Here is a 13265-nt window from a genome sequence, read left to right on the forward strand (position 1 = left end):
TAACCTCTGAAATGAACTCAGACTTAGTATCTTGGCGTTATTCCCAAGGGACAGAAGACATGGACTTCCATTATTAATGAAAGAGACTTATGTGCGGGGTATACATTCGAAACGCAAGAGATCACCAGCTACAAGTTAATTTATTTTGTAAGGTCCCTAGCGGCATTATTGTGTGGAGTGATTTTTTATTCTCTTTTTCTTTCGCCGCGTATTTGCCCGCGGATAAATTAAAGAGATTAGTGAATCTCTGTACTATTTTTCTTTTCGGAGGAAAACTCGAATTTTTCCGTGCCATTAGAACAGATTCAAGCTGTTTATTAATGCCGAGTACTGTTTTACTTTGGCTGTTTTTTCCCATCCACAGTCATTATTTCAAGCACGTATATTTTCTGTCTCATAGTCTAAAGCCCACATTTATTAAAATGGAAACAACAATATTCAATTATGGAAAGTCTTAAGGTCATAATTAGTGTAGTTTAGACAATGGGAAATTACAGCATGCATGTTGACATAAATAGTAAAGCTTAGTGATTTTTATGATTATTTTAATTAAAAATTAATGTATTTTAGTAGCTTATTGAATAGATATAAGTCGCTCGTAAAAATAGCCATGTTTCAACTTTATTATCTTATTCTAATGAGGAATTTTAATCCTCTTGCAGACTTGCGTAAAATCTAAACCGATATGATTTTTTGCAATACAAATATTTTTAAGATATTGCATAATTAAGCGAGTACAAAGAAAGATGCATTATTAATTATTTAAGCATTGGCCGACGTAAAGTAAATTGGTAGTTATATCATATCATATGTGATATTATCACATTATGTATCTTAAACCATATTATCATGTTATATATCATATATTATATTATCATATCATATATTATTCTTCATCATATGTTACATCATCTGTACAGATTTCTCTAGAAATTCAGAAGTAAGTTCTTTTAAAAAACTTTTTAACTTATTCAAAACAATCGTGTGTTTATTTTATTTTACTGGACTTCTGCTTTGGCTGTTTAGTAATAGAAGAGAATTAACTCAAAGTAGTTCATTTTGTAAATAATTTTGCCATTTTTGCCTCTAGTTTTTTATCACCTTAATAAAACAAACAATACTGATTTTTATTAATCAAAGGAGTATTAAGAAGTATTTTTAACCGTATCACACGCAAGACTTATCGTTGATATTGTTATTATAGCTAAAATATTTTTTTAAATGAATTAGATAGCTATAAAAACTTGTAGAAACCGATTTTTTTTTTATTAATCAGTGAAGTTTTATGCATTTTATAGAAGTTTTATAACTCATTGTAAAATGATCATATAAGACATTAAGTGATTCGACTAAACAGAATAACGCTACTACTTTGACTAAATAAAATAGCGAGAAAGGAGATACTGTTTCTTATTCACATATCATTGTTTTAAATCTTTCTTAATAACGTTTTTTCTTCTTTTTTTAACTAGGGCCCGATTTTTCCATTTTGAAAAACGATGTTTAGGATTTTATGTTTAGAGATTTTATATATATTATATCTTATATCTAGATCTAGTTATTATATATTATCACTTATATCCAGAAATTGTTATAAAGTAGTTTCTTTAATTTATTTTCATTCTTTTTTTAAAATGAATCGGCTAAATAAGCATGCAAGTTCAAGACAATTTTTATTTATTACTGTATATATATGATTGACTTAGAGCAATACAATATTAAACCACAATTTCCAATTTCTCATGACAGTGCTTTTGGTGTACAGAAACACCACAGCTTCCATTAAGACAATAAGGCGTTTCTGTGTTTAGTGCTGTTATGCATTGGGTAAATAGAGGGACTGGTAGAGTACCTGTATCAAACCACTGATAAGAAAAAGTTTTGTATAAAAATTCATTTTATCATTATATTGCCCAAAGCTGTATATATATGCACGTAAATATATAAAAATTTTAATATTGAAATCAGATATTGTTCTAGGTAACATAATGCGGATAAACTGAGTGCCGCTCGTATAATTCAATAAACCTTACCCTCAATACAGGATCCTCTCTCGTAGAAATATCGTCCCTGGGCACTGGGTGCCCTGAGGCCATCTGTGATGGAATAAGAATCATCTGGACTTAGAAGACAGAGGTTAGACCCGGAATCGAACTCAAACGAGCGGCACGTGAAGTCGGAATGGTGGATGCAGGCTTTTTCACACTCTTCTCTCGTGATTGCGGAACCCTGCACGTGCACATGCCCACCCTGCACCAGAGTCCGACCATTCTGTTGGTGGAACATGCAACGAGAAGGTTCTAGAAAAGAAAACGAAAAGAAAGGGGAAATAGCTTCAGAAGAGTTGAAAGGTCAATGGTGGTGATGGTTTCGCTTCTGTGAAACGGTGGTGCGGCGGAATGCGATTTTTAATCTGGAAAAAAACAGTATTTGCCACAGTTTAAATATATATATATTTAAACCTTCATTATCAATCCTCAACTGATAATACAAAACTAATAATTAATGGCAGCAAAACAAAAATCTGTCATTCTAACAAAAACTGTAAAAATTGAGCGTATTAACAATCCTATTTCTTGTTTCTTTTTTGCTAAGCATTTAGCTAGCTTCATAAACATTTAGTTAGCAAAACGCAATAGTTTACTGCCCTAGTTTTAATTACGAAATAAAATTCTTGTAGTTAATTAGAAATAAATTTCAACATTAATTTATTTAAAAGCATAAACACAAAGTTATTTGAAGGCGTCTTAAGGAAACAAAAAATAAATAAAATCATAATTTCTATTGTAACTTCAAAACTTTTTTTTTTATCTTTCCGTTTTGTCTTTAATTGTAATTTTTAATAAGCATTGCAACCAAAGAATATGTTCTGCAATTATTCTCCTTCCATCCACAGAAGCGAAAGCATGCAAAATATATACAACATAAAAAACATGCGTATCAACATAGAAGAGCATAACTTATAAAATAGAAATTGTGATTCAGAGGGAAACAGTCAGATGCTAAAATAAAATACATTTATTAGAAACACATAAATGTTTATTACAAGCATAAAATCAAATATTGAAAGAAAATTTGTAAAGATCTTGAAGCTTCTAAATAAAATGTAGTATCATGCTTAACAGTGAATAAACCAGCAGTTATTTGCTTCAAATATCCATGCATGTATCTTTCTATCTTTTAAAAATTCAAAGAAACATTTTTATTTTACATTTAGCTAAATATGTTTAAGAAAACCTCTGATTATCAGACAGAATCCCTCACCGTCATGAAAGCATACCGATTTTTCTTAATATAAAACGTATTTTTTCAGAAAATACAATTTTTAAACGTCACATATAATCAAAATACTAAAAAAGTCAATATTAATACAGTAGTTACTGATGATGAGTTTATTAATTTTTGTGTTGGAAAAATATATAAATGTGTAGCAAATACGCAGTTACGAATCTTTTTTGAAAGGAATTCTTTTAAAAAGGGTAGTCATATACTGAAGAAACTTTTTCAAAAATTTTTAGATATCTGCTAACAGCGTGGAAAGTAACTTCATTACGTACTACGGATTGGGCCAGGGTTCGATTCTCGTGCTAAAAAAAAGGCTGGGCGTCTAATCGTATCTTTTCTCACTCAGAATACTCTCTCACGGAATGTTCCCGTCCTCAAATTCGAATAGGTCATGCAACGGTTGAGACTAGGGAGCTCTGCATTGACTCCGGTTGATTGCTACAAGGTAATGCTCCTCAATCTAAAAAAACGTGGTAACATATTACGGTGTTTGTACCAGTAATATATAAGTACAACTATTAAGAATTAAACCCAGACTTTTGTTAAAAACCAATTTTAGTAGCTCCATCACAAGATTAAAAAACTTTAAAAAAAATAAATAAAATAAATTAAAAACATTGTAACCATTAAAAGTTGGCATTGTTAATCTGTGTACAGATTTGAAATATAAAAAACAGTAAAGATTGTGAACGTTATTCACAGAACCTATATAAGTTCGGGGATAAATAGCATCATGTGTATAACACTTCAAAAAGTAAATATAATGTGCAACGTTATAATGAAGTCACTTATTACATGATCCGAGAATCAATCTATTAGCCTTAATCCAAAATGTTGTAAAAACTATTTCTACTTGGTTAATCGTTTCTTTTCTCTATTTTAGAAGGTAATGAACAATACTCTACAAATTATGGCTTGCAAAACATTAATTATTATTAAAACTTAAATTATTGCTTATCTCCCTAAAGTGCTTTCCAATGGCGGAACATTTTTTTAACATTGATTTTCTCTTGGCATATTATTTAACTATTTTAATTTATATTTCAATAATAGAATACCAGCAAGTGACGCCATCGTAGGTAAATCACGTCACTTGTCGATTCAAAAGCCAATCAGGTTCGATACACACGCGTGGCTTGACTTACATGTATCCAATTAAATCTGACTTAAAATGACATGGTTAGGTATAACTACTTATTTTCTTCTCGAGTTGCAAGTACCGATTCTACTTACTACTTGACATCTCTGAAAATTATAATCATTTTAAAGGAATGCAATTGAGAGCCGAATCGCTATATAATTGTACTGTTCAAATACCAATGATTGTTTACAACTCATTTCCTAGTTTTTTTTAAAAAAAATACTTATTAATCTATTTAAGATATTTATTTTTAATTGAATCATAGACAAAACTTCTTTTTGTCAATATAAATTCCTCTCTCCGCAACAACAGTTATCTAACCATTAGATTTTAGTACTACTTTTTTGGCAATGACAACTATATACGTATAGTGAAAAAAAGAGAAAACTAAGCCAAATTGTAACAAGATAATGTTAAAAAAATCTCCTAAAGATGTTTACTAGCGTTTGCTGATGGGTAAAATTGCAACAAGCAAAATAATGTGTGTTCTACAAGCATCCAACTGGAATCTTTTCTTAAGAAAAAAATCTTATAAACTTCACTTTATTCAAAAGCACATATATACCTCCAATAAATAAAACAAAATTGAAAGTAAAAATACTTTAAGTAAATATTACGGCAGCCTAGAGAGTAGATAATGGAATTTCGTCTCAAATCTGGAGTACCAGTTAGACCGCCGGAGATCTCGAAAATTTGATATCATTTCAAAAAAGAAGAAATATCTGAGCTACTTTTATTTATGTTCTATTTCCAGAATCGTATCTCATGTTTTTATGACAACTTTTTCAAAAATCTCATTTTTTATTTTCTTTATCAGTATGGGTGTATTCTAAAGCTTTTAAATAAAAACTGAACTTTTTTATGATGATATATATAAATATAAAAGTTTCCGAAATTTCTCAACAAGACATACGCATGAAAGGCTCCTGTTTATTTTGTCGTAACCTTAAGGTGGAAAAGTTCGAATTTTTATTTACTTAAGGTTGCGCAACTACCATTTTATTCCCGCAGGAATAAATACATGAAAAACGAGGAAATCTTTGGAAATGTAGTTTGCTTTTTACAAGTAGTTTTGTCTAGATTTTAGATTTTTATTTTAATAAACCAGTAACAACTTTATGTAGTTGAGATGTTCCGAAAAACCTGTTATAATATCAAGTTTTAACTCTTTGAGTATAGCTTGGGTAATCTTTAGTAGAATACTGTTTCTACAGAATAACCAGACCAAAACTGTTCCAAAACTCTTTTCCCCCAGGAAAATGGAATTTCTAAGATTTTAAAGAAGGTTGGATGCGTTTCGGATATAATAGAGCTTTAAATCCAGGTAAAACACTCCATTTCATTGAAATCTTTATGTTATAAATCTATAAAAGATGTTAGGCGTTGTTTTCAGTTGCAACAGACTTTATATTAGAGGTGCCTGGAAACGAGCATACAAAAGTAGACTTAGTAAATATGAAACTTTAAATGTAAAATCATCTCATTAATGCTAGTTTTTATGAGAGGTCAGTATGTCCTCCGGAAACTAGGATGACTTTGCAGGATATATGGCTAAGATCGAATGAGGATGTGGATCTGAACCAGGATGAGTTTTCAGGATTTAAGATATAGATCGAATGAGGATGTGGATCAGAACCAGGATGAGTTTTCAGGATTTAAGACATAGATCGAATGAGGATGTGGATCAGAACCAGGATGATTTTTCAGGATAAAAACAAAGATCGAATGATGATAAGGATCAAAACCATGATGACTTTTTAAAATAAAAACAAAGATCGAATGGAAACGAGAATCAAAACCAAGATACTCCTTTTCAGTTATTTATTTATTTTATTTTATTAGATACTACGTCTTTGACCTTACATTTTGGGTTCTAAAATTTTAACGTGGGAGATTCTACACTTGATCTAACTTAACATTATGTAATTGATAAATAGAATTCCTTTTGTGTTAATTAGGACCCACCCTTCTTTTCAGTAGCGAAGTTTTAAGCGTTTGTTAATGTCTACTAAACTAAAAAAACTAAACTCAGTGGCGTGACAGCCCATAGAGGGCCAAAGCCTACTGTGCCCATCTCAGTTTTCTTGACCTTGGGCTCTGGGGTGCAGGAGCAGAGCGCGCAGCGCTACCACTCAGCCACCGGGCGTCGTTAATGTCTACTAACTGTCAAAATTTGTTTTTATTTCCTCATTTCTTGTCCAACAAAACAGTTGCAATGCTTGAGTGTATAGCTGAACTCCACTATCTTCCTCCCACCAGCTAAATAACTGCTGTTTTCCATACTCCATCGGGAAAAAATATGCGTTGCTTTTCTTTCCTTGATGTATAATTATGACACAATTGACAAATAAACCGGATAAAAGAAACTAAAAACAATAATATTAGGACATTCCTGACTACTATTCTACCCTGCGAGAGGTAATATCAATGATAATAGTATTTGTTAATTTTAACTTTGGGGTTATAAATGTAAAGATGATTTCGCAATTCAACAAATCCCCTTATTTTAAAAAAAGAGAAGACTGATATTTTTGAAGGATTTAACGTGATTTTGATGGGATTAACTAGCTCCAATAAAACAATTCTATGGTACAATGGGATTTCCTCGTACTTTCCGAATATCCGGTACCATCTCATCGAGGACCGTCAAAATTATATTAAGAGAAATGAAGACAATTTAAGAGAAATGAAGACAAATTCCAAGAATGTCCTATGGACACATACGAGGCAGTTAAGACGCAAGAATATTAACAGTAACGATTGTGAGCAAACACAAAAAGTTGATGACAATAGTATTATTCATTCGTACGATTAATACAAAAACTTCCAATTTTCATTTTTAAGTCGTAATTCTTTCAAGGAAGATGCTGATGTGGGTAAAAAAATACTAATAAATTATGTTTTTGAAAAACAAGAAAATGTTTTAATGTATTTTAGATAAGAAAACAAGTAGTTGAAGATGCGATAACTGCACCAGGAAGCTGATCTTGCCAGAATATTAAGCAAAGTAGAAAAAAATCATGTACTCTAAAATTCTGAATATGATTTAATAATTTAGATTGAAACATTCAAAAGTTACATGTAGGTAAATTTTATTTATGTATTTATGATGAATGTCTAGACGCGCATAAACAAAGATTTTACATTAATTTTTATATGACTGAATTTCCTTGCAAAAATGTTGATTCCTGCATTTATGCAAGAGTTTTGCGTTACCTTCAAAGTAATTCTAGTTCACTTTCGAGCAAACTAGTCTGGAGAGTTGGTAAAAATGTCTAAAACATGTATATTTAATGCATTAGTTTGAAAAAATAAATGTAAAAAACAAATAATTTTGCTGGAAATGTACTTTACATGAGATTGGAAATATTTCCAAATCTCATGTAAAGTACATTTCTTTAACTTGTACTCTTATTTTACTTTAGATCAAGCTATTTTTGGATGTAATGTTAGAATTTTCGAATGTAATGTTAGAATAATCTAAATTGAGGCTTTAAATTTAATATGTATAAGGTATGTATTTATGATTATAATACGTATGCAAATGAAAGAAATATTCAAAGAATTCGTAAGGAATTCCTCTGTAATTTGATTTGGCTATAAGTCTGGGTGACAGAAACAGACAGAAAAAAAATATTTTCAAGTAGCCACTAACTTGCCCTTGAGCGTAATCAAGGGCAAGCGCAGTTCTCCATTTCGTAGTGCAGTTCTCCATTTCGCAAAACAGCTTCCATTTTTTGCGAAGGTTGATCAGAACCTGTGTACGTATAAAAACATTTAGGTGGATCAATGTGTGGTAAGTGCATCTCACTATTTCAAATTAAAAAAAGAGATTTAGTAATCTTACGTATCGTCCAGCATGCTGATGTACGTTACGTTTTGAAAAAACTCAGTAAAGAATTAAGATCGTTCTGAAATAAATGCGTGGCACAGAATTTATGTAAATCAATCAGCGAAATGATACGTTAAAGTATCTCTAAAAAATTATGTGCTTCAGAAATATTCTTCAGTTAAAAACTTCTCATAGGTTTTATGTGAAATTCATTATAGGGCAGTACTACATCATAAACCTAAAGCATCCCTTGAACTTAATAGCTAACATAAGAGATACCTTGAGCCTAGAGGCTAATCTTGAATTTAAAGACTAATAAATAAAAGGTCACTAAATGTGGTAGATTCTAAATATTTCCTAGTTTAAATTTGAGGCAGTCAGCGGGTTGGCTTATAAGATTCATACTTTCATATAGGTCGAAAGAGCTCACTATTTACCCTAAACGTTCAAGAAATTGACCACAATGGCAGCGGAGGATTGTTGGTATTTTGGATATTTGCACGCCATTCCATTTCACTGAAAAAAGCATAGTTAAAGCACCATGAAGAACCTGTATATTCGTAAGAAAAATACTATACTTCCTATTAGCCCAAGTCTACATTCCGGAAAATTTCTTGAGTTGAAAAAAAAGGAAGAAAAAAAAAACAGTTTAAATTTAAAAATTAGAAAAAAATTTAAACAAGTTTTTTTTCCTTTTTCTCAATATTTCTTAGTTTATTCAAAATATATTTAAAATTTTACACATACCTATGATGACCTGGAGAAGTAATGAAAATTTAGAAATCTGTCTTTCCTTCTTGAGTTTATGATTATAACAACTATTTACTGATAAAAAATGAATATTAATCATGAATATAAATACGCATTTANAACAAATAAAATAAACTGTGTTTTTAAGTTCCACCTTTGAAAATTTGATTTCCGGAAATTTCTGTGATCAATGATTTTTTGAAACGTCTGGGCCTTCGATCCCCGGAAACTTCCGGATCACTGTTAGCGAAAATTCCAGAAATCCAGATTTTTTCCGGATCACAATCAGCCCTGTTATTAATTTATTTAGTTTTTATTTAACTTGGTAATCACTGTTTCATACCCTTTGACATAAATGAATTCTCTGTATAAATATACGCTTGTATTTCATCAATTTAATAGTATTTCTTTTTTTTATTTCATTTTCTTTACATCATATCAACTTATGTCCATACCAAAAAAAAATTAAGTCAGTTCAATAGTTTTGGAAAAAGAGCAAATAAAAGGACTAGTTCAATCGACCAAATTCGAGAATTCTCTTAAATCTTGAATACTAATGAATATGAAGAGTCCTAACATAAGGTAAGGACCCAACATTGAACATTTTAAGAAAAACATGATAATTTATTTTATTAATTCAGGACCATTATAAAGCATTATATCGACAGTGAGGCATGCAAATTATGTGCAAATTTCTTAGCTATATGTTAAAAATGACCTAACATTGGAGATTTTTATTGATGCTAAAGTAGATGCGACTACGGAAAGGTGGTGAGGAACTAATGTAGTTTTTATTTCAAATCACTTTTGTTTCTTCTCATTCACGTCTTGCAAGTCTTGAAAATGGGTGCCTGTTTTTGAAACATGCAGACAGCTATTTCAAATTTGTATATTTTTAAAGCGAATGAAATTCTTAATCACGTAATAAGAAAAGTATCTAGCATACATTCCTTCATAGTGTTTCTGCAATAGACTGGCCATAACTTCGAACATCTTAGTATTCTGTAGTAATATTAGCCGTAAACGGGAATATGTGCTTAAATAGAGTAAAAATATGTAAAATGATTTCGTATTCGTTTTCTTTTGTAATTTTCTCACACTTTTAAACCTCTTTTATCTTTAGTAAATTGAAAATGATGGCCGTAATTTTCGAAACGATTTCCAGTTTTCCCTAATTATTTTCGCAATGAGCCTGTTTTTATTAACACTGGAAACGACTTAACATTAAACTCATTTCTTCAGCAACCATCAGACTAAACATCTGTTTTAAAACTTAACTTAATTTAAAATTTTATGATGAATGTTAAGCCATTGTAAATATGACTTTTTAATAACTTTTATGCTACCCATTTATTGCCTTCAAAAAATACATAATTTCTTAGACACTTTATTTAATAGTTAAAAACATTTTCAAGAAAATTGATTGGAACTTAAATAATGAAAACACACAGGGATTTCTTATGAACAAATTCAACTAAATTCAAAACTTCAAAATAAATCATCCAAGCAGTAGTTACAAAAGATTACTTTTTAGTACCACCCCTGTTTTTCATGCATAAATTATTCTCAATGCAGAGTGACAAAAAATATATATATACGCAAAAATAATTTAAACAAGGAACTTTCCAAAATAGGTAGAGGTACTTTGCGTTGAGGGAAAAAAAGGTAAATGGTCCTCCTCTCTCTAACTCTATTCATTTTATGAGTCTTAGATGAGATTTATAGGCAAGACTGTCGCCCAAGATGAGATTTTACTGGAGGTAATATTTCAATATTCGATATCACCTTTTTTTTCCCATCTTAAATTTCCAGTGGCTCTTCTCACTGGTGAGATGAGAAAATGGGGATTTTTCTTATTAAGTCCCTGAACTAAAGCGAGAAAAGGGAAGATGCATAATTTTTATCCCCCTAACCAATTTCTCATGAAATTATTGAATCTGGCTGACTGCTTTAGCAGAGGCTAGAAAAGAGTGGGTGTTCGTAAAGGTAATTTATGGGAATTTAGGATGATATTGCGTCATTTATCAATCGGTGTTCTGTCGTTTTCTACAAGAACTTAGTTTGAATGAAGTGCATTAAAGTGAGGAAAGTTTTGAATAAATTTTAATTCAATGTTCTGATGGTGCGTGAGTTGCCATGTATTGGATGCTTCTAACACTGGTATTAATTATTAAATCTTTATTTAATTCAAAATGTTCCTATTTAGTTTAATATTCTAATTTATCATCTTCAAATGTTCATTAGGCCTGCACATATATTTGAATAAATTTTAATTCATTGTTCTGATGATGCACGAGCATTCATCTATTGAATGCTTCTAACACTTGAATCAATTTTTGCTTCTTAAAAATGCTCATATATTTTTTAATAATCTAATTTATCATCATAAAATGTTTAATAGGTTTACCTTTATATTATTTAAAATTGAAAAAAAAATAGTTCTCGTCGTAGTAACTTTGATAAATAGTGAAACTAAAAACAAATCACAGTCGCAGTAACAATTGAAGATCGGAGTGGATGAAAGTTTAAAGAATACAGTTTGAAGCGTATTAATTTGCGGAAAGTTTTGAATAAATTTTAATTCATTGTTCTGATGATGTACGAGTATTCATCTATTGAATGCTTCTAACACTTGAATCAATTTTTGCTTCTTTGAAAATGTTCATATATTTTTTAATAATCTAATTTATCATCATAAAATGTTTCATAGGTTTTTATTTATATTATTTAAAATTGAAAACAAAATAGTTCTCTGCGTAGTAACTTTGTTCAATAGTGAAACTAAAAACAAATCACAGTCGCACTAACTATTGAAGATCAGAGTGGATGAAAGTTTAAAGAATATAGTTTGAAGCGTATTAATTTGAGGAAAGTTTTGAATAAATTTTAATTCATTGTTCTGATGACTCAATTTTTGCTTCTTAAAAATGTTCATATATTTTTTAATAATCTAATTTAACATCGCAAAATGTTTAATAGGTTTACCTTTATATTATTTAAAATTGAAAAGAAAATAGTTTTCTGCGTAGTAACTTTGATAAAAAGTGAAACTAAAAACAAATCACAGTCGCACTAACAATTTAAGATCAGAGTGGATGAAAGTTTAAAGAATTTAGTTTGAAGCGTATTAATTTGCGGAAAGTTTTGAATAAATTTTAATTCATTGTTCTGATAATGCACGAGCATTTACATATTTGCTATTTCTAACTACGATTATGATATACACAGAAAAAAACATCAATCCACAATTGTTAAGTTTCTATGTTTGAGTTAAGTACATTTTTACGTATAAATATAATTTGAAAAGAAATTTGACAAAAAAAAACACTAGGTAATTGTAGAGAAATGTATATCTATTGTAAGAGTAATCGTAATCCTAGAAAATATAAAAACAGCATTGTAAAAACCTATTTTTTCAGTTTTCTTTTTGATTTATAAGTTTTGAACACTTATGACAAATAATATCTATATTTTAGATAATTATAGTATGGCAGGAACTGAAAAAGAATATTTTTAAGTTTTGAGTCTGAAAAACTCAAAAATTTGTCAAATTGGCGCATACTTCTAAGAGAAGATAACATTTATTTATTTAAATTAAATTTCAAAATTGTTACAACATTTCCAAGTAAATTTTGCATTTTTAATAACAAAAGCAACTATACCAGTGACAGAATAATATTTAAAAAAATAATATTTACTAAATTTTCCTTATTTATATTTCTTGCTTATTCAATGTGGAAACTTAAAAGAAAATCGAAGTGAAAATGTAATTAAACATTTTTCTCCTTTTATTTTGTAAAGTTTCAACTTATAAACTTCCTTTTTTTAAAAAAAAAATATTTATATTCTCATATTTTTTATATCTCCATTTTATCAAAAAAAAAGTAAATTATCTTTCTGGTGATTGTTTTCCTTAAAACTATAATAATTAAAAACAGAAAAAAAGATGAGATAATTATATTTTAGTTTTCAAAAATAAAAAGAACTTTAAATAACAAGTATCTTCACTTTTGATTCATTTTTTAAATCATTATAAACTCAGTTAATTACTTAATCCACACAATAAATTAAAAAATAATTCAATGAGCAATACTTAAACGATACATGCTATATTATATAAACTAGAACTGTGGTAGAGAAATGATTAAATAAACTAATTTCCCTCTTTTAATTAAAAATTTTAAATTAATCTTTAACGGTGCTAGATTTAGTGAATGCATGCTAATAAAACCATTTTTTTCATTAAAAAAAACTTTG

At 29.4% G+C, this 13265-nt stretch overlaps 1 protein-coding gene across 1 annotated transcript in view; it reads right to left on the reverse strand.

The window, feature by feature from the left end:
* The window catches only part of LOC107443874 (uncharacterized), a gene marked incomplete in the record, with an annotated part of 330433 nt that overhangs the window by 183449 nt on the left and 133719 nt on the right, over window positions 1-13265 (reverse strand). Inside the window, 1 exon segment of the mRNA XM_071178419.1 lies at window positions 2034-2300. Coding sequence (XP_071034520.1) covers window positions 2034-2300 — 267 coding nt within the window.

This window comes from Parasteatoda tepidariorum, chromosome 3 (assembly GCF_043381705.1).
Source record: "Parasteatoda tepidariorum isolate YZ-2023 chromosome 3, CAS_Ptep_4.0, whole genome shotgun sequence".
NCBI classification, from domain to species: Eukaryota; Metazoa; Arthropoda; class Arachnida; order Araneae; family Theridiidae; genus Parasteatoda; species Parasteatoda tepidariorum.